General features: G+C 51.5%; 3 protein-coding genes across 5 annotated transcripts in view; 2 read left to right on the top strand and 1 right to left on the bottom strand.

Moving 5' to 3' along the window:
- The first annotated feature begins 2,229 nt into the window (after positions 1 to 2,229).
- Positions 2,230 to 3,288, top strand: LOC138685653 (ribonuclease CL2-like). 2 transcript variants are annotated; one of them, XM_069785078.1, is made up of 2 exons: positions 2,230 to 2,329; positions 2,753 to 3,288. In XM_069785078.1, the coding sequence occupies exon 2, from the start codon at positions 2,759 to 2,761 to the stop codon at positions 3,188 to 3,190; it is 432 nt and encodes a 143-aa protein (XP_069641179.1). In that variant the 5' UTR covers positions 2,230 to 2,329; positions 2,753 to 2,758; the 3' UTR covers positions 3,191 to 3,288. The 2 variants fall into 2 exon arrangements, with proteins under 2 accessions (XP_069641179.1, XP_069641186.1); XM_069785085.1 differs by having other exon boundaries at positions 2,246 to 2,335.
- Positions 3,289 to 6,222: 2,934 nt separating this feature from the next.
- On the top strand, positions 6,223 to 15,796 carry MBOAT4 (membrane bound O-acyltransferase domain containing 4). Its single transcript, XM_069789482.1, is given in 4 exon segments — positions 6,223 to 6,292; positions 15,148 to 15,295; positions 15,297 to 15,537; positions 15,539 to 15,796. Coding segments are annotated over 4 exon segments (717 nt in total).
- PRAG1 (PEAK1 related, kinase-activating pseudokinase 1) overlaps positions 15,737 to 21,462 on the bottom strand; it is a 27,259-nt gene continuing 21,533 nt past the window's right edge. Inside the window, exons 6-7 of one of the 2 annotated variants that reach the window (XR_011325007.1) lie at positions 18,685 to 19,955; positions 15,737 to 17,178 (exon numbers count right to left, since the gene is read on the bottom strand). Coding sequence is in view for 1 of the 2 variants with exons in the window: in XM_069785061.1 (XP_069641162.1) it covers positions 18,918 to 19,955 (1,038 nt within the window). In the remaining variant the exon portion in view is untranslated. Of the gene's footprint in view, positions 17,179 to 18,630; positions 19,956 to 21,462 lie in introns of those variants that run through there. The other variant, XM_069785061.1, reaches the window with a different exon arrangement.

Here is a 21,462-nt window from a genome sequence, read left to right as displayed (position 1 = left end):
TTCGGTCCCGTCCCCTTCCCCAAGGAATTTTTGAATTTGGACTTTTGGGGATCTTTCGGTGCACCCTGAGGCCTCCGTGCTGAGGCAGCCTTGGCACGCTTTCCAGCACATCACTTCTGGCCTTTCTGTGCCTCTCGTGGGTGTCCCGGGCCCCTCCTCGTGGCTTTCGGGGTGCTCCAGGACGACGGTCTGTGTTGCCAGGGCAGGGACCAAGGGATGGTGGCCATTCTCCGAGGGCTGAAGGGCTGAGATGGAAAGAAAGAGAGTGGAGATCAAACTCCTGTGTCTGCGGAGGCCCCGGGGCATCCTCACCAGACAGCGCCAGCCCACCCAGCCCTTCCCACGCTATGGGGAAGCAGGGGCACTGCAGGGACAACTAGAAGCTGCTGGTCTGGGCTGCCTCGGGTGCTTCAACTGATTCCTCCTCTCCCCTCTGCACAGGAGTGCAGAGCCCACCTTGCCTGGGGCAGGGCACGCCGCCCTCACTAACCCACGCAGGCGGTCATCACCTGCTCGCTCACTCCGACGCCTCGTGCCGTAGGTACATGCAGCCCGTCACCCCATGACAGCCTGACCATCCGGGGCGACGCAGGACAGCAGCCGAGGGGAGAGCGTGGCGCAGGAGGATGCTCCCATCAGCCCACCTGCGTGGGCAGGGATGGGAGAGGGAGATGCAGTGCCCAGGCCAGCACCTGGCAGTCTGGACTCCCATGGGACAAGACGGGACCACAGGTTATGGCTCACTGATGAACCTCACAGCAACCCCTGGCAAGGATGCCTCAGGGTGCTCCAGGTAGGGTAGGCTCTAGCACGGGTACCTGTACTGTGCCAGCTAGAGACAGCACTGGGACACAGGGCTGAGGCAGATCCTTGCCAGGCATCCAGGCTTGTTCTTCCCCCTGGGGACGCCATCCCCTTCCCACCCACACCAGGTCAGTGGAAGGCAGAGTGTGTCCGGGAGGTGGTGATGAGAGCCCCCATCCTGCTTCCATGCCCAGCAGGAGCAGGTTCTTGTCAGCCTCAGAGAGTCAGCAAGGGGGCTGTGCTGATCTTCCGTGTCTTCGAGGTTTTGGCCAGGTGGCTGCGCTGTTCCCACTGCAAGGGCTGCGTGACTTCAGGAGGATTTCTTGAGAGGCTGAGAGCTGCAGAGATGACGCCACAGCCCAGGGCAGGGCACTCTCCACCTACATCGTGGCCAGGCTTAGACCTTTTCCAGCTCTTTTCGGGAAGGTGGTGCCCAGGACCAAGCCTACCCCAGGCTGAAGGACATGGTGGGCCTGGGGCAGACAGGGGAATGGCTCTGTGCTGTCCTTGGGGACAAGTAGGTCAGGTCTGACAGTGACACACACTCAAAGAGTGCATCTTTCAGCAGCCCTTAGCCGTAGTGCTGAGGCCCATTTGTGAAGTGTCGGCATCCAGTGTCACTGTCTGCCTTGAATCACTGGTGGGGTTAAACTTCGTTGCTCCTGCAGAAGGGCAGCTGAGGGCTCCTGTCCGCTTTCTTCCTCATCCTCCATTTGCCACTTCCCATCACAGTCTCTATCATGTCTTTGAAGAGGAGGATGGAGACCACTTGCACCCGGTGGTGACAGCCTCTCCTGGGCACTTTATGCCTCTCCCTCCGGAGGGTACACGCTCTCCTTGGGGCTCCATCAGGTTCTCCCTGATGGTCAAGGGAAAGGGGTGCGTTTCTGATGGGCTCAGGCTGGCTCCTGGCTCTTTGCTTGTCTCTGCCTCAGCGGAGCAGCCGGGAGCATGTGAGGTAACGGCAGGGCAAAAATGCATCCTGGCACTTCCCAGGGGTACGAACTTGCCTGCAAGGGTGTACAGGGGAAAGGGACACATAGCTCCTGAAACAATGCAGGGCAGCTGCGGACATACCACATCGTCCAAGAGGGGCAGGAGCGACTGTCAGCTGCCCCGGAGGTGATGCTGACATCCTGTCCCTCCACCAGGGAACTAGAAGATGTCTTGGCCTGCCACCCAAGGGGACCCAGGCATCCTGCCCACCATGGGACATGTGGCCCAAGGCCAGAATGCATGGGCCAAGGCAACATGGGGAGGGGGCACTCAAGGGGACATTCGCAGCCAGTCACGTGGTTCGTTAATGACTACCTAATGACCTTGGGAGGGCCGTGAGGGGGAGTGGGGCCTCCTGGATGCCTGGCTCCCCCCCAGCCATCCGCTGGACTTTGCTTTTTGCCCTGCTCCTCCTCCTGGATCTTTGCCCATTGGGCCCAGCTGGGGCCAGTATAAAAGAGGCACGGAGGAGTGGGAGGGATCCTGGAGACCCCGAGGCCATAAGGGAAACTGAGGCACACACACAGAGGTGCGGGTGAGGGATGCGTCAGGGGACCAGAGTGTCTGCGGGAGGGGGACTGTGAGGAAACCAAGCATCTAGTGGGGGAGGGAGGATACGTAGGGGATGCAGGTGTTGGGGCAGGGAGTGGATCTATAGGGGACCCAGGGGTCCAGGGCGGGTGTTCCATAGGGGACCCAGGCTTCTGGGGAGTGCAGAACTGTAGGGGACCCCAGTGTCCATGGGGTGTTCTGTGGGGGACCCAGGCATCCAGGTGGGATCCACAGATGGCCCAGGTGTCTGGGGAGGGGGGTCCCCTCATGCATTTAGAGGGGATCTGTAAGGGACGCAGGTGTCTGGGCGGGGGAATATGTAGAGGAATTGAGCGTCCAGGGTGGGGTTTCCAGTTGGGGGCCCAGAAGTCCAGATGGCCCTGACCCCCACTTTCCACAGGTGCCCATGGCAGGCTGGGCCCTCTGCACGGCCCTGGTGCTGGCAGTGCTGGCAGGGGCGGTGGGTGAGACCCGCTATGAGAAGTTTCTGCGGCAGCATGTGGACCACCCCCGGACATCCGTGCTCACGGCGCACCGCTACTGCGAGACCATGCTGGCACGCCGGCGGGTGACAGCCCCGGGGAGGCCCTGCAAGCCCTCCAACACCTTTGTGCACGCACCGGCCGAGGAACTGCTGGCTGCCTGCACCCAGACGCCTGACGCAGTGGGGCTCCGCAGCACCCCGACACCCATGGGCCTCACAGCCTGCCGCCTGCGGGGGAGGGACACCCGGCCTCCTTGCGCCTACCGGTCTTGGCAGCTCCAGCACCATGTGCGCGTTGCCTGCCTTGACGGGCTGCCTGTGCACCTTGCTGGCACCCACGCACCCCCCCAGTGAGGGTTGACATGGCCGGGGGGGAGGCTGTAGGTGGGGATGTGGGTTCTCCCTCCCACTGGGGGCTCCGTTAGGGCCTGCAATAAAGGAGGTGCCACAGGCCTGGGCTCTGACATCAGCTTCTGGGGGGGACCCTGCGATCCTACCCCTCTCTGGGTGCCCCTGAGCCCCCTTGGGTGCCCCCAGCCCTGTAGGTGGACCTGGCTCCCCATATGCTTCATAAACCCCTGGGTTTTCCCAACCTCCTGGGTGTCCCATAGCACCCTAGAGTGACTCTGACCTCTCCTGTGCCCCGTAGAGTCCCCTTTCCTGGGTGCTCCACAACTCTCCTGGGTGCCCCATAACCCCCCCAGGGTCCCCCTGATCCCCTGGATGTGCACCCAACTCTCTCCCCTGGTATCCTGACCCTTTGGGTGTCACATTGCTTTCCTGGATGCCCCATAGCTCCTGCAGGGTCTCCCAACCTCCCATGTGCCTCATAACCCCCTGGATACCCCCAACTTCCCCCATGCCTGTCCCATAAACCCTCACATGCCCCACAGTCCTCTCTCCCACATGCCTCTGGCCCCATCTGGGGCCTTTCTGGGGCTGAGGCTGACCTTGGGCCCCCTTGGCACCCCATGGAGCCGAGCACTGGCTGGGGCCACACACAGCCCTGAACCACCACCCCACGCACACTGAACACACACAAAAACACAACATATACACACACATGCAAACATAACACACACAAAGCATGCAGCGTGCACACAACCACACACCGCACTCGCAACAAAAAACATACACACACACTCCTACACACAACATGCATACACAGCCCAAACACACACAATACGCAAGCATATACACACAACACATACACTACATGCACACGCATACAGAAACAAGTATTTTCTTGGGTTGGGATGGGATTTCATGTGCTTCAGCTTGTGTTCATCACCTCTTGTCCTGTCACGGGGCACCACTAAGAACAGCATGGCTCCCTTGTCTTCATTCCTCCCCATCAGTACTTACCAGTACACTGATAAGCTCCGCCTGCCTCAGCCTTCTCTTCTCCAGGCTGAACAGTCCCAGCTCTCTCAGCCTTTCCTCTTATCAGAGTTGCTCCAGTCCCTTCATCATCCTCAGCCCTTTGCTGGACTCTCTCCAGTATGTTCATGTCTCTCTTGTAGTGGGGAGTCCATCACTCCATCCAGCATTCCAGACGTGTGTCAGTAATGCTGAGCAGAGGAGCAGGCTCACCTCCCTCCACCCACTGGCAATACTGCCTAGTGCAGCCCAGCAGGCTGGGCGTCCTCTTTGCTCTGGTCCTATTACTGAGGGAGCCCTGAGGACTCCGATGGAAGTGCTGACATCCAGGTGCTGTGCTGTTGTAAAAAGGCTGCCCAAATGCACTCAGAAATTGTAGCTGAGGAGGAAATGAAGGGCAGCAAATGGTCTTCCCGATCCTTTTCAATTTCTCCCTGTCCAAGATGTCCCTTCATGTGCCTTCAGCAACTCAGGTGCTCCTTCTTCTGGAATTCATCAGAAAGGCACTTGGAGGGACCTCCATGGACCGGTGAGCTCCAACTCTCAGCCCTGCCCCAGTGAGGAGAGCTCTACTCTCTGTACACTGGAGAGGAATTGGGGTATTTTGAAGGTGTTTGGGGCATTCCTGGCAACTTCCAGCAGACTCACTTCACCCTGCTCCCTGCTGGCCATGGGAGGAGCTGGATGGGTGGACCCTCTCAGGAGGGAATGCCCAGGGTCTCTGCAAGTACAAGGATTTGATCTCTGCTCAGTTTCTTTCTACCTTGGTTCTTCAAGGCTTGGAGGAGGACTCCAGCCTCTCCATCTGTTCTCTGGCAGCTCAGAACACCCTGACACTGAGAGAGAAAAATATCACCACTGTGATTTACCTGTGGAGCCTTGTGCTACAGGCTCTGAAGAGCATGGGAGAGGTGGCACCCATCTTGGGGAGACAGCTCTGAGCAGCAGTCCCAGAGCAGCAGTGACAGTTCTGGGATGCCCTGCATGCTGGGGCCACCTGAGCGTGCTGGCAAGTCTGGTTTGTTCTGGCATCTCCCCTTTGCCCGCAGGGCAGCTCCACCCCTCAGGCACATCCCATCCCATTATTGAACTGTTGGTTCACCCCTCTGCTGTGTTTTCCCCTAAGAAGTGACTCTGCTTCTTCAGTATATGTTAGTGTCTGTTGTTTGTGAAGGCTAAAGGGAAAAAAAACTCAGCCACAAAGGAATCAGAATCATCCTGAGGGTGTTAGGACATCCACTCTTTCTGGCAGCCAGTGGCAATGCATATCATACCCAGGTACTTTATCTCTAAGGCAAAGCACCAGTTGATCTGCTGGCTTCATAACAAGGATCAGAACAGCTGTAGCCGCTCCTGCCATCTCCAAAAGGAGACACCAGGACAAGAACTGCCTCTCTACAGGGCTTGCATATCATGTGAAAGGGAATGGAAGGGGAATAGCATGCAGCCCTAGACCTTTTTCCCCATCACTGGCTACTGTGCATGGTCCTTGGAGCTGCACATCTCTCAGGAACTCTGTGGTGAGGTTGAGGGGAACCAGCACAGGGGATGGTCTCCAGTGATGTCATTCCCTGTTCTAAATGTCCCCGAAACTTAGGAGGTACAAGAGGATCCGTCTCCATCCGGCCTTAGTCTCAACACCGAAAGAGAAAAAGGCACTCCTAATCGGATTCTGCCTTGAAAAATAAATCACCTCTTTTGCCACTGCTGCCAGTGCTGGCCCTTCACCCATACTAAGTTCAACTGATGTGGCTGAGCTCAAGAGTTGCAAGGCTGTACTGCAGGCAAAAAAGTGACTTGCAGAAATTTCACTTAATTTAATTTATTGCCAATTAATGTACACTTTTAATTACTGATTTGGGTATTAAGAAGCACAGAAGATATAAAAAATTACATGAGGACTTAAGGAAATGCTTTCCCTCCCCCTTCCCCAGGCACAACTTCAAGCCTCAGTGAGCGGGATCATGGCTGCGATACGAAACTTCCACACTATCTAAACTACCGGGATGTGGTCCTTTATCCAGGGAGACAAAGAGGCCTTTGCTACAAGCAGCAGTGGGCCATTTGCAGGCAGTGGTCAGCAAATCTGTAATGGCAACAAGTAGCAAAAAGCCAGCATGGGACTGGTGCCTGAAAATAGAGGAGGGATTTTTGCATTTTTGTGTTTTAATAAACCATTGCATTTGTTTCTTAATTCCTTTCTCATTTAGGTACTTTCATGTCCTGCCTATCACAGCCAAATGTAAAGTTCCAAGGTTTGTGGTTGATTCTGCCTTATAACACCACAGGGAGATGGAAACTATCATCTCTGTTTTGTGGGTGGGAGTTAAGCAGCTTTCCTAAGGTCACAGAGAAAGTCTGAGACAGGAGCTCTATTCAGGCTTCCTGAACCCTATTTAATGGCCTCCCTTCCCATTTACATGCTTTTCTCTGGAGAAAAGACACACCGTGTCAGTCTGACTTTTTCTTTAAAAAAACTTGTTTTGCTTTCAATGTATATCTTTCACTTTGCCGTGTGTCCTGCAGCAGATCAGTATAGGCTGCATTACAACAGGCAACAAAAACTGTTCCCAAAACAGCACTATATTCCACCAAGAAAGCAGCTATAAACTTTCTGGATGCTAGCCTAAAGCTAGTATCTGAGTTATATCTGCTCGAATTTCATGCCCAGAGTTTGCTCTGACAGTGGTCAACCTGCTGTTCTCACCTGCTGTATTACCAAACAATTAATGCCTTAGCCAGGAACTGGGCTGTTGCTTGTTTAGTGCATGCAAATGAAGCAAATTATGCTCTCTCCCATGCTTCACTATGCCTCACGTGCTTGCTCTAAGATCACACTTCCACTGCCCAGCATCTGATGGTACAAAATGAAAGGCATAAGCACTGTGTTAACATATCCAGTGCTACTGTGGAAATTCATTTCTACTTCTTGAAAAGCAATGGCATTTTTGCAGAACCATAGCAGGGAATTGCTTACGCAGGCACTGCAAAGGCCTTAAAAAATATTTACTCAGCAAAGTCAATACTGGGCTCCATGGATTTGGCAGAATGAGTCCTGTGAAACCAGGCTGTTGCTGCATGCCATGCATGCCAAAATTGACATGGAAAAAGCTTCTCTCCAGTGCTATCGCTTGCACTTAAAACATACCCTGCACAAATACAGCAAAATACAGCCGGTTGCTCTGCAGCATTTGCTCTAATAATTTTTTCCGTGGGGTTTTGGTCCCCTGTCTTCTTATAACCAAATAATGCATCCAAACAATGTGGTAAGCTTTCCAACATGACGATAGCTCAAAAAGCTCAGTGAAGAGTAGATGCATTCATAAAAGTCAGACTTGATATATTTTTTAAATCAAAATTTATTTTTTTTTAATGAGCACCATTCTTTCTGTAGCTTTAGGCACCATTTTTGCTCTTTTTATTGAAAAATGGACTTATCTAAATATTTTGAAGCATTTGTTAAAGGAAGGGGAAAACCTTACTTCTTCTACCCCTCCAATATGTCATTTTTTTAATTCCAGAAGGAAATTCCAGGGTATTCCTCTTTGTATTCACACTGTTCATATGCCTAAAATAAAGCAGATATCAACTGACTTTAAAAAAAAAAAAAAATCATGAGCTTTCCATTTGAATGTATCTGGTTTTTCTTGGCATGAAGAAGAGTCAAGTCCTGTAGACTGATTTTCTTGGGCTTTTTGTCTGTTTAGCATGAAATACTGCTGGTGGCATTGTGAGAGCAATAGCAACTGGCTTCACATCACCCTAGAGATCACTCTTCAAATCACCTTTCAAGCCTGGCCCAAAAGAAGACCTTTTGCTTTCTTATATGGCACATTTTTGAATGAATGCACACTTTAAACAGTTTAACTGCAATGACTAATTTCTACCATCACAAGTATCTCTGTGAGTCCATATTTTTTTTAAATTTATTATTTACTTGAGGAAAAATTGTTTGGAGAGAACAGAGCAATTCCTTTATCTCTGGTAAATAGAAGACCCCATAGCTTGGTCTGAGTGGTGAGGCTGAGGGCCTCACCCTCCCTCATCACTGAGAAGTAGCAGAACCCATCCTCTCCTTTCTGTGACCAGGGTTTAAATACTGGGACGTCCCCACCACTACCCCATAACAAGTGAGGCCAGAGTTAGAAAAAAGGCATAGCTTTCTGTGAAGGACTCAGCTGAGAGGAAGAGAAGAGAAAGAACCAAGCCTCTGGGAGCACCAGGGGATTTTTTGCTCTGAGGGGCATCCCAGCTGTCCTGGGTTCAGCTGGGATAGAGTTAATTTTTTTTACAGGAACCTGGGAGGTGGGGGGCATAGCCGGGGCAGCTGACCTGAACTGGCCAAGGAGCTATTCCATACCATGTGACATCATGCTCAGTATATAAAGGGGGAGCGGGCCGGGGGGTGGGCTCTTCTTTTCGGTGGGGGAAGTGGCAGAGCGTCGGGTCCCGGGTGGTGAGCAGTTGCACTGTGCATCACTCTTTTTGTATACTTTTTCATTAGTACCGTTGTTGTTGTTGCAATTTCTTTGTGTTGTTCCAGTAAACTGCCTTTATCTCAACCCTCCAGGTTCCAGGTTTGGTTTTTTTCCTCTCCTCCGTCTTCCCCCCATCCCACCGGAGGGGGGCGGGAGGAGTGAGCGAGCGGCCGCGTGGTCCTTTGTTACCGGCTGGGCTGAAACCACGACAGTCCTTTTTGGCGCCCAACGTGGAGCGCGAAGGGTTGAGATAACGACAGATCTGGCCAGAGCGTGTTGAAACAAATTTGTCATACGCATTTCTTATACTAGATAAATAGATGTTAGTCACAATGTTGATTCAGCTGTTTACATGGTGGCGTTTTGTAAGTTCTTATATGCTTTATGTATTGCCTGTAGTTGCGTATCTCATCTCTGGGAGAGTGATTGGGATTATCATTTTGCTGTACTGGGCAATGTCGACTTGTGAAATGGTTACATCACTGGTCATGAGGTTAAGCTGTTATCTGTATGAGGCAGTGATATAATTTCCAGACTTTGGGCACCTTCTGTCGGATTTTATTGGTAATTACACCCAACCCATGGGGAAGTTAGGGGGGGATACTTCCCCCCATCCGTTCCCCTCCTTTTTCTCTTTCCAACTAATTACAACAGTTTTTGAGAATTTTGAATATCCTTGGGATGCGCAAGCCTGTGTGCTGTTAGTGCTATGCCGCCTGACTATGTTTCAGGTCTTGTCTAGGGCTACAAAGAGGCTCTTTAAGAGTACCACCCAGAGATCTGTCCCAAAGCTGGATATTTATGGGTGGCACGGCATGTGGGAGGATGTGGGCAGGTATCTAGAGAACTTCTCACCTCCAGTGACTTGGAAGTTCACTCCCGAACAACTGCAGAACCCTCATGAAGTGATAGAATTTTTGAAAGGAAAATGCTGTGGCTATCCCAGAGACACACAACTCACTACACTGTGCTGGGCCCTGGCCGGTATCTACCAAACCCTGCTTGATACTATGCAGCACCCCCAGGGGGAAAAGGGGGAAAAGATGGAAAACAAGACAACATGCACCGTGGCTACCCCAACCCCGACAACATGCACCGTGGCTAACCCTACCCCGGTGACAGATACTGCCACTAAACCAGAGAACCAACCTGTGCCAGTATCAGTCGCCCCTGTACAGAAAAAGAAACACACAAAGAAATCAGTTCGCTCAGTGAGAGATGAAGATGAACCAGGGTCATCGCGAGAACAGGAGGAAGAGGCAGAACCTGAAATAATTACCCGATCTCTATCCCTGAGTGAGTTGCGTGACATGCGAAAAGATTTTAGCCGCCACCCAGGTGAGCACATTGTTACCTGGCTGCTCCGATGCTGGGATAATGGGGCTAGTAGTGTGGAATTAGAGGGTAAGGAAGCCAAGCAGTTGGGATCTCTGTCTAGAGAAGGGGGTATCGACAAGGCAATTGGGAGAAAAACACAAGTCCTCAGCCTCTGGAGGCGACTTCTGTTAGGTGTAAAGGAAAGATACCCTTTCAGGGATGAAGTTACATGTCACCAAGGCAAGTGGACCACCATGGAGAGAGGTATCCAGTACCTGAGGGAATTAGCCGTGCTGGAGGTGATTTATAATGATCCAGAAAATGCGCAGTCACCCACAGATCCAGATGAAGTCCAATGCACACAACCGATGTGGCGGAAGTTTCTACGAAGTGCACCACTAACCTATGCCAACTCATTGGCAGTAATGTCCTGGAAAGAAGGCTATGGACAAACGGTGGATGAATTGGCTGTCCAACTCCGGCAATATGAAGGAAGTCTCTCTTCCTCCCTACAGGCCTGTGTCTCAGCTGTAGAGGAATTGTCCCGAGAGTTCCAGCAATTCAAAGTAGATATGTCCTCCTCCTCACCTGTACAGGCCCGCATTGCAGTTATTGGGAGTAAGCGTTCCTCTGCCCAAGAGAGAGGAGAGAGAAAGTACACACAACGGGCTAACCTGTGGTTTTACCTGCGTGACCATGGAGAGGACATGAGGAAGTGGGATGGAAAACCTACCTCAGTCTTGGATTCACGGGCACGGGAGTTGCGAGAAAAAGCAACCAGAAAAGAAGATTCTTCTTGGAAAACTGCTGCTCCAGTTTCCCGTGAGCAGTCCCCCGGGCGCAGTAGATGGGCCGATCTCATTTCTGATCCTCTTGAAGGGACTTCTGATTCACATGTGCAAAAAGTGGGTAACAGATATTCTAACCAGGATTAGAGGGGCCCTGCCTCCAGCCAGGTGGAGGAGAGGGACAACCGAGTCTACTGGACAGTGTGGATTCGATGGCCTGGCACGTCAGACCCACAGGAATATAAGGCTCTAGTAGACACTGGTGCACAATGTACCCTAATGCCATCAAGTTACAAAGGGGCAGAACCCATCTGTATCTCTGGTGTGACAGGGGGATCCCAAGAGCTAACCGTCTTGGAAGCCGAAATGAGTCTAACCGGGAATGAGTGGCATAAACACCCCATTGCAACTGGCCCAGAGGCCCCGTGCATCCTTGGTATAGATTATCTCAGAAGGGGGTATTTCAAGGACCCAAAAGGGTACCGTTGGGCCTTTGGTATAGCTGCATTGGAGACGGAGGAGATTGAACAGCTGTCTACCCTGCCTGGTCTCTCCCAAGACCCTTCGGTTGTGGGGTTGCTGAAGGTTGAAGAACAACAGGTGCCAATTGCTACCACGACGGTGCACCGGCGGCAATATCGCACCAACTGAGACTCCCTGATCCCCATCCATAAGCTGATTTGCCAATTGGAGAGCCAAGGAGTGATCAGCAAGACTCACTCACCCTTTAATAGTCCCATATGGCCCGTGCGGAAATCTAATGGGGATTGGAGACTAACAGTAGATTATCGTGGGCTGAATGAAGTCATGCCACTGCTGAGCGCTGCTGTGCCAGATATGTTAGAGCTTCAATATGAACTGGAATCAAAGACAGCTAAGTGGTATGCCACAATTGACATTGCTAATGCATTTTTCTCCATTCCTTTGGCAGCGGAGTGCAGGCCACAGTTTGCTTTCACTTGGAGGGGTGTCCAGTACACCTGGAATCGACTGCCCCAGGGGTGGAAACACAGCCCCACTATTTGCCATGGACTGATCCAGACTGCACTAGAAAAAGGTGAAGCTCCAGAGCACCTGCAATATATTGATGACATCATCATATGGGGCAGCACGGCAGAAGAAGTTTTTGAGAAAGGGAAGAAAATAATCCAAATCCTTTTGAAGGCTGGCTTTGCCATAAAAGAAAGTAAGGTCAAGGGACCTGCGCAGGAGATCCAATTCTTAGGAGTAAAATGGCAAGACGGGCGTCGTCAGATCCCTGCGGACGTGATCAACAAAATAGCAGCTATGTCCTCACCGACTAATAAAAAGGAAACACAGGCTTTCTTAGGTGTTGTGGGCTTTTGGAGAATGCATATTCCAAATTACAGTCAAATTGTAAGTCCTCTCTACCAAGTTACCCGGAAGAAGAACGATTTTAAATGGGGGCCTGAGCAACGACAAGCCTTTGAACAAATTAAGCGGGAGATTGTTCATGCAGTAGCTCTTGGGCCAGTCCGGACAGGACCAGATGTTAAAAATGTGCTCTACACTGCAGCTGGGGAGAATGGCCCTACCTGGAGCCTTTGGCAGAAAGCACCTGGAGAGACCCGAGGCCGACCCCTGGGGTTTTGGAGTCGGGGATATCGAGGATCCGAGGCTCGCTATACTCCAACTGAAAAAGAGATATTGGCAGCATATGAAGGAGTTCGAGCCGCTTCAGAAGTGGTTGGTACTGAAACACAGCTCTTCTTAGCACCCCGACTGCCAGTGCTGGGCTGGATGTTCAAAGGGAAAGTTTCCTCTACACATCACGCGACTGATGCCACGTGGAGTAAGTGGATTGCACTGATCACACAACGGGCTCGCATAGGAAACCCCAGTCGCCCAGGAATTTTAGAAGTGATCACGGACTGGCCAGAAGACAAAGACTTTGGAATGTTGCCAGAGGAGGAGGTGACACGGGCTGAAGAGGCCCCGCTGTATAATAAACTGCCAGAAAATGAGAGGCAATATGCCCTGTTCACTGATGGGTCCTGTCGCATCGTGGGAAAACATCGGAGGTGGAAAGCTGCTGTATGGAGTCCTACACGACTAGTTGCAGAAACTGCTGAAGGAGAAGGTGAATCGAGTCAGTTTGCAGAGGTGAAAGCCATCCAGCTAGCATTAGATATTGCTGAAAGAGAAAAGTGGCCAGTGCTCTATCTCTATACTGACTCATGGATGGTGGCAAATGCCCTGTGGGGGTGGTTACAGCAATGGAAGCAGAGCAACTGGCAACGCAGAGGTAAACCCATTTGGGCTGCCGCACTGTGGCAAGATATCGCTGTTCGGATAGAGAAGCTAGTGGTAAAAGTACGTCACGTAGATGCTCATGTACCCAAGAGTCGGGCCACTGAAGAACATCAAAACAATCAGCAGGCAGATCAGGCCGCCAAGATTGAAGTGTCTCAGGTGGACCTGGACTGGCAACGTAGGGGTGAGCTATTTATGGCTCAGTGGGCCCACGATACCTCAGGCCATCAGGGGAGAGATGCAACATATAGATGGGCTCGAGATCGAGGGGTGGACTTGACCATGGACACTATCGCACAGGTCATCCACGAATGTGAAACATGTGCCGCAATTAAGCAAGCCAAGCGGCAAAAACCCCTGTCGCATGGGGGGCGATGGCTGAAATATAAACAGTGGGAGGCCTGGCAGATTGACTATATCACACTCCCACGAACACGCCAAGGCAAGTGCCATGTGCTTACAATGGTGGAAGCAACCACTGGATGGCTGGAAACATACCCTGTGTCCCATGCCACTGCCCAGAACACCATCCTGGGCCTTGAAGAGAAAATTTTATGGCAACACGGCACCCCAGAAAGAATAGAGTTGGACAACGGGACTCACTTCCGAAACAACCTCGTAGACACCTGGGCCAAAGAACACGGCATTGAGTGGGTATATCGCATCCCTTATCACGCACCGGCCTCCGGAAAAATCGAACGATACAACGGACTGCTGAAAACTACATTGAGAGCGATGGGGGGTGGGACTTTCAAACATTGGGATACACATTTAACAAAAGCCACCTGGTTAGTTAATACTAGAGGATCCGCCAATCGGGCTGGCCCCACCCAACCAAGACTTCCACATACTGTAGAAGGCAATAAAGTCCCTGTAGTGCGCATGAGGAGTATGTTAGGAAAGACAGTCTGGGTTAGTCCTCCCTCAAACAGAGGCAAACCCATTCAAGGGGTTGTTTTTGCTCAGGGACCTGGGTACACCTGGTGGGTGATGCAGAAGGATGGGGAAGTTCGGTGTGTACCTCAGGGAGATTTGATTTTGGGAGAGAATAGCCAGTGAATTGGGCTGTATGATACCTAACTGCTAAATACCCTGCCAATGCATGTCATTGTATCTATAGTGTCTATATGCCATATCAAGGGTATTACTGTAAGAATTACCCAAATGACTGCGGGATGGACTTTGAAACTAAGCCAAGTACAACAGCGACAGAACTTGAACTGACACCCAGCAATTTCCTCAAGATCAACATCTTCGACCTGCAGACTAAGGGCGTGAGTTGCACCAAATGTACTAGCCACAAGTTCCAGAGGCAGCATACAACAACCCACCATCTCACACCATCTCTCTTATCCTGAAGAGCTGTTACAACAGATGGAGCCCCAAAGTCATGGACTAAATAAAATCAATGGACACATTAGAGGGATAGCCCATACGCTAAAGGAATACCATTTGCGTGTGTGTGTGTGTGCGGGGGGGTGACGGACGCAAGTCCATATACTTATATATATAAGACAAGGAAGTGGTAGTGGTCGATTGGAAAATGTAAGATCTGGGCATGATGTAGATGGTATAGAATAAGGGGTGGATAATGTCCTGGGTTCAGCTGGGATAGAGTTAATTTTTTTTACAGGAACCTGGGAGGTGGGGGGCATAGCCGGGGCAGCTGACCTGAACTGGCCAAGGAGCTATTCCATACCATGTGACATCATGCTCAGTATATAAAGGGGGAGCGGGCCGGGGGGTGGGCTCTTCTTTTCGGTTGGGGAAGTGGCAGAGCGTCGGGTCCCGGGTGGTGAGCAGTTGCACTGTGCATCACTCTTTTTGTATACTTTTTCATTAGTACCGTTGTTGTTGTTGCAATTTTTTTTGTGTTGTTCCAGTAAACTGCCTTTATCTCAACCCTCGAGGTTCCAGGTTTGTTTTTTTTCCTCTCCTCCATCTTCCCCCCTATCCCACCGGAGGGGGGCGGGAGGAGTGAGCGAGCGGCTGCGTGGTCCTTTGTTACCGGCTGGGCTGAAACCACGACACAGGCCCAGGCCGAGCACTGCAGTGCTCTCCCCTGCTCGCTGAGGGCCACCCATACTGGGCTGCCTGTCCTGTGTCTGGGCACGGGCCCTGCTCCTCCAGCTGGCCTATTCGCACTGGGTGCTGGATGAGGCCCTCCTCGAAGTGGCGGGCTTCGGGCCAGTGGCGGGCCGGGGAGACGTTTCTGTCCACGACCACCCACCGCCTGGCTGTCTTCAACCGAACCTGGAACAAGAGCACGTCCTGCTGCTTGAGGAGACTTGTCTTCCAGCGCTGCCCAGCCCAGCCGCTCCTAGTCACCTTTGCCTTCTCTGCCTGGTGGCATGGCCTCTGGCCTGGGCATGTCTTTGGTTTCCTGTGCTGGGCTGTCATGGTGGAGGCTGACTACCGCAGCCATCCCTTCCTCGGCGCCTGGGCCACCTCCCAGGCAGGGTATGAAGCTCCTCTACTGTGGCACAACATGGGTGTTCATGCAGCTCATCATCGCCTACATTCTGGTGGCTGTGGAGACCGAGAGCTTCTCCATGCTCTGCCTGCTCTGGACATCCTGTGACAGCATCCTTCCCCTCTCCTGTGGCCTCATGCTGCTGCTGCTGCTGCTGCTTGCCAAGAAGCTGAAGCAGAACTGAGCCTGTCCTGGGCGAACTTGTGCAGCCAGTGGGGCACATGCCTGCACACGTGAGCACACAGGGTGAGAAGTGCTATTGGCCAAGCAATCTCATATAACAGCATCTCCAGAGAATCAGGTTGGCTTTTACTTCTGGGATATCCCCCAGCTTTGAGGGATGCGCTGAAGCAGGGAGGTGAGGTCACCAGACCAGTGGGGGCCTGGGCACAGGAAAAGGGGCTGGCAATCTGTCTGTGGGCAGCACAAGACAAGAAACACCCCTTTCCCCACCCAGCGGTACTACTGAGATGCATAGGTGGTACTCCTATGTGGTACTCCTCCAGCAATTGCTCCTCAGCACTGTTTCTGTGGCATGCAGACCCCAAACCGTGCTCCCAATTAGACGTCTCCTGCAATACCTGCCCCCCACCAAGTGGGTGACATGCTTGGCCTCTGGGGTGCTGGGTCAGCTGTGTCCCCTGCCACACGGGGAAGAGAGATGGTCCATCCCCTCCACCATTCTTGCAGAGGATCCTGGGCACGGGGGCAAGAATGCTGCTGGGAAAAGAGGGGGATACTGCCCATGGTGTGCTGAGGACAGCATAGGCAAGGGATAGTAAGCCAGCAAAGTCCTTGGACTCAGCTGTGGCATTCAGCTGAGGCTTAGGTGTCACTTTCCCCACAAAGATACACAGCAGAAATCCTAATGCACTTCTCCAGTTCACGCACTGGCCTAGGACCCAAAAGCCTGTTTAGGCTATGGAAGAAGCATGAGCTACCATAGGGGAAGGTATCAGGAAAGCATGGAGCTAAAAGTTGCTGTTTATATGAGAGCAAGAAGCCACGCACCGAATATCAAAATAATATAGCTGAAAATGCTACAAGACTATTGTTGGCCTCTGGTCTGCTGGGCATGCTGCTGCAGGGTACCAGGACCAACACCAGAACCAGTCTTAAGTGCCCAAACTCAAGGGAAAAAATTTTTGATCACATTAACATCCCACACCATGCAGGCCCTGTGTCAATACCTGTATCAGTGTTTGTCACTAAACTGAAACTCAGCACGCAAAATCAATCTAGCCTTGTTTTATGTGGGTTGTTTGGATGTTTGGCTTCTTCTTGAGTCCCACTGAGTACCCATCCCAAGCCTTGCAAGCCACTTGCCCCACATATAATCTCCCCGTTACCAGCACAGCTTGCATTTGTCAGGGCCAGGCCCTGTCTCCTTCAGTGCTGTCCTGCAGAGCTGCCTCCAACTTATTCCCTATATCCATGCTTAGAAACTGAGTCATCTCTTCATCTTATCTCTGAAAAACATGCTGGGCTCCTTCAGGCAGGTTCTCCAGCTGTTTCATCACTCTGCTGGCCCATGTGAGACCACATGTAGCAAGCCAGGACCAGACTTTCCAGGGTGATGTGTCCGGGATGGTCCATGGGACAGTGGTTCCCAAGCCAGAAGGCTCCTGCCACCTATGTTGGAGGGAAGTGGACCCAAGAGTCAGTCGCAAGAAAGCCAGTGTATAAAAAAAATCCCGACGGCCGCAGTTGGAGCCATCCCACATTCTTTCAGCAGGCAGGGACGTGCACAGCCTCCTCCCTAAGGGGATCAGGGGAAATTCATTGCAAGTGGGTGCCCAGCCAAGGAACCATCCCCTCCCATCAGCAGCAACCATAGCCAAACAGATTAAAAAAAAAAAAAATTTAAAAAAAAATCCAGGTGAGAAGCCTGGAAAAGATTCACAGAAAGTGTATGAAGTGTCAAAAAACCTGGGGAATTAAAATTCCCCCAAGAGAACAGGCTGGATCTGGAGATGAGTCAAGGCTGGAGGAAAGCACTCATGAATTTCTCCCCATTTTGAGCTGGGAGAGGGTTAGCTCAGCTAGTGACATCCTGTCTCAGCTAAGCTGATGCTGGGCTCTCTCCACATGTCCCAAACCTACCACTTCTCCAAGGGCTGCAGAACTGGTGCCAGGAGCAGGGCAGCTCATCTCTGCCTCGTGTTGTGGGTGGAAGAATAAAAGCAGCCTACAGCCTTTTGGAAAATCAGTTTTTCTAAGCAGCAGCATGGCCTCTCTACCAAGCTGAGTGGCTGCTATATGTCTGGATGGAGGGAAAGGGACTGGAGGGAGCCAGGCCAGCTTCTCCCTCTTCCACCGTGCTGCTCTTGCATCACATCTCTTGGAGGAGCATGTTTGCATCACACCCACCCCTATGCATTTCTAATTCAAATAACAGCAGCAATAAGACCCTCCCAGACCACAGGCCGGTGGCCCTGGCCTTTCACATGCCAGCTCATCTCTCAATAAAGGGGTTAAATAAATGCTAGACACAAGGGACAGGTGAATTACCAGGTGAAGAGAGGGAGTTGGACAGGTGGGGAAAGCAAAGCAACCTGGCCCTGACTTCCCTCCCCAAGGCCTTGGAGGCAAATTTGGGATTTTCCATTTCATTAACTTTAAAAGGGTAATTCCCAGCATGCAGCATCATCCTCATGAACAAACCCATCCTGGGCTCTCTCACCCTTTCACAGTCAGCAGCCCGCACAGCTGCACCACTAGACGGGAAAGCCATGCTGTATTAGTATCTAATGAATGTAACAGGCAGCTGATATTGAATTGCCCACAGTGGAAAGTACAACTGATACACAGAAACAAGCAGTAATTTTTGTTTTTAAAGTGAGAAGCAAAATGCATGCCAAAACCCACAAAAGATGTGAATTTGAAAGCCCCTCCTGGTTCTCCCTTGCAAAGGAGCATTACATGAATTGCTCTTGCTCCCCAGGAGAAGCAGCCAACTGTTCATCCCTGCTGCCCATTCTGGAGAGTGGTGGTGTTCCTGGGAAAAAAGGCTCTGATGCTTTAGCAGGGGTGGGGATCAAAGGACTGTCCCACAGGCACAGAAATCAACTCAAGTACATTGAGTTCATTAGAAACATGCACACACGCAGGCAGGAGTTTATTAGTCCACAGACTTACCATACCAAAAAAAAAAATCCCCCAAAATAGGAGTAGGTTCCCAGTTTTGCCTGCTCGCAAATTAACAGTGCTGAGGGTACTAAACATGTCTTGTGCACTCTGATGGGAGTGCGGGGCAGGAGCTGAATGTGCATTCACAGCTGAGATTCAAGCCTCTCGCCTATAAAGGGGCTGTGTACCTTTAGCTGCAAGGCAACCGGGAGCCCTCCGCTGCCTCCAAGACACATCCAAGGTCAGAGCAGCTGCAGCAGTTTTAGTGTGTGTGAAAGGGAGGCTGGCTCAGCAGATGCTAAGTACTGGCAGCACAGCCAGTCTTCCAGTTCAATGCTCCGCTCCATGTCCACAGCCCTCTCTGCAAACTTCATCATGAGCAGGGCACGCTTCATGTCCACCCAATTCTGAAGCACCTGGCAGAGGGCTTCCTCATGGCTGAGGGGCTGCTCAGTGAGGTCTTTCCGGGGCCCCCAAAGCAGACACTGCAGCATCTGCTTGGCCTCGGTGATGCGCACACGCTTGATGGGATCCGCTTCTAATAGCAGGTGGGCCAGCTGCTGGAGCCCGCGGGAGTAGATGGACAGGCAGGGCAGAGCAGGGAGGTCCTCAGGGCTGTACTCCTGCTCCCTGAGGTGCACCTTCTCCTCAAAGGGGTTGGGCTGGTGCAGCAGCTCATAGATGAGAATACCAGTCTGAAACTCATCAAACTTCTTGTACTGAGAAGCTGACACAATCTCCGGAGCCAGCCGGGCCTGACTCTTCTTCAGTTTGGAGTCTCTGCTTCCTGGCTTCTGTTTGGCTTTCAAAAAATTGCTGATGATGAGGCGGGGTAAGTGTTTGTCATCTTTGGCTTTCACACAGCTCATGGGCGGCTTGCAGGGGACAAGCAGGAGGTTCTCCAGGCACAGGTCACGATGGATGATGCCGTGCTCTTTGAGATGCTCCAGGCCATTGCAGAGCTGGAGGAGCAAGAAGCAAACACGACGTTCGTACAGCTCGGGCTTGGCTTGGTGCAACATCACCGAGTCCCTCACGAAGTCAGCAGTGGTCTGGCTTGGCACCTCCCGGGTAATGACCACCACACAGTCGTGCTCACTGGCAGAGCGGGAGGGATGGAGGCCATCCCCAGGCATGCTTTTCCCCACATCTGAGGCCAGCAGCATGCTGGAGGGGACAGAGGCCACAAAATGCCCACAGTCCTGCTGGATGTTGAAGTGGACTGGCACTGCAGGGCTACAGTATGAAGCAGCCACCTTGGACTCCTGGGTTTTACAAATCTGTGAGGAGAGACCAGAAGAAAAGTCTCATCAGTCAGTGACAGAGGGAAGGCAGAGACCAGAAGTTCAGAGGTGGGTTCCCAAGCTGAGATTTGCAGATGCTAAGGAAGACATCACTAGAAGTAGGGTGCACAGTGGTCCTTTTAGTACTTTAAACTATCTCCTGGCTTGAGGATCTTTCTTGTCCTGCAACACCCCAACCTTAGCAACCAGATGTCTGGGTTGCATTTCTGGGCATGCTTCTTTTGCCAGGCAATGCCCAGTATTTGCAGGAAAGGAGGAAGGTAGTCCTCCCATGCGTAACTTCTTGAGATTTTGTTTCATTGCCACAGAAGCAACATAACTTTCACATCACAGATGTCATCGAGATTCCCCCCTGAGACTCAGGAGACATTCTGCAGAGGGAAAAGCAAAGCCTGTGGCAGAAGATGTGCTGCCTCCATCTCTAGAGATGGTTAACACTTGCCTAGATGAGGCCCCACACAACATGACACGGCTGCAAGGGTGGCCCTGTTTAGAGTGAGGGGTGGACAGAGACCTCCAGCACTTTCTTCCCACCTAATGCTTCTCTGGTCTGAAGCCCTGGAGCCACTTTCACATCCTCCTCAACCACTCCACTTCCTTGCTGTCAGCAAGTACTCTCAAACCCTGATCAATGGCTAAGGGAAACCAGCAGCAAGTTGTACTCATCAGCACAGGGAAAAAACACCAGAGAAAATGGGAGCTAACAACAGGCTTAGAAATAAGTGAGAGTGCAGCAAACTCGAGGGAAAAAAGCATTTTATAATCTGGATTCTCTTAAACCCACATGACTTTTATCTTCATTTTGTTATGTATTTTAGCTTTATGACTGCATTAGAGACTAAACAAACTCATACTCAAGTATCCATTAGCTTATGGGGCCTTCTGGCGTTTCTATTATACACTTTTTTTTTTTTAATTTTATTTAGCGATATATTCATATCTCACCCACAGGAATCAGCAACAGGCTGAAACTCAGCATAAAAGGTTTCAAACCCTGGAGCGTGCCACTGCCAGTCACAGCATGCGTGCAAAATCCGACAAGAAATCAATTTTGCCTCAGAGTTAAAATAAATGCAAGAACAGAGAGGAGCTGGAAAAGTGGACTGCTTTTGTATTCCTCTAGCAAGGGTCTGAATCTAGGCATTTGCAGGTAATTCACTCAGATGAGACGATACTGTGGAGATGGGGCATTTCAAATCCCCATTGTCCTCTCTTTTCTAAACAAAAATATCCTGCCATGGCTGCATGCTTATTTTGTGGAAAGACAAGCTTTGGAGAGCTAGGTAGACTGCAGATTAACACAGTGGGATGCAGAAAGACGCAGAAGGTCCCCAAAGGCAGAGGAGGCCTTCCAGCCCTCTGCTGAACAAGCCTGCTTTTTCCTCCCCACATAGAGAAGACGTGTAAGGCTTAGGAAAAGGGGAGGAACTCCTGCGAGAGAGGAACCTCTGGAAGAATAACTGCAATCAAACGAAGACAGGGA

This window comes from Haliaeetus albicilla, chromosome 1, assembly GCF_947461875.1.
Source record: "Haliaeetus albicilla chromosome 1, bHalAlb1.1, whole genome shotgun sequence".
NCBI lineage: Eukaryota > Metazoa > Chordata > Aves > Accipitriformes > Accipitridae > Haliaeetus > Haliaeetus albicilla.
This window is presented reverse-complemented; position numbering and strand designations above follow the sequence as displayed.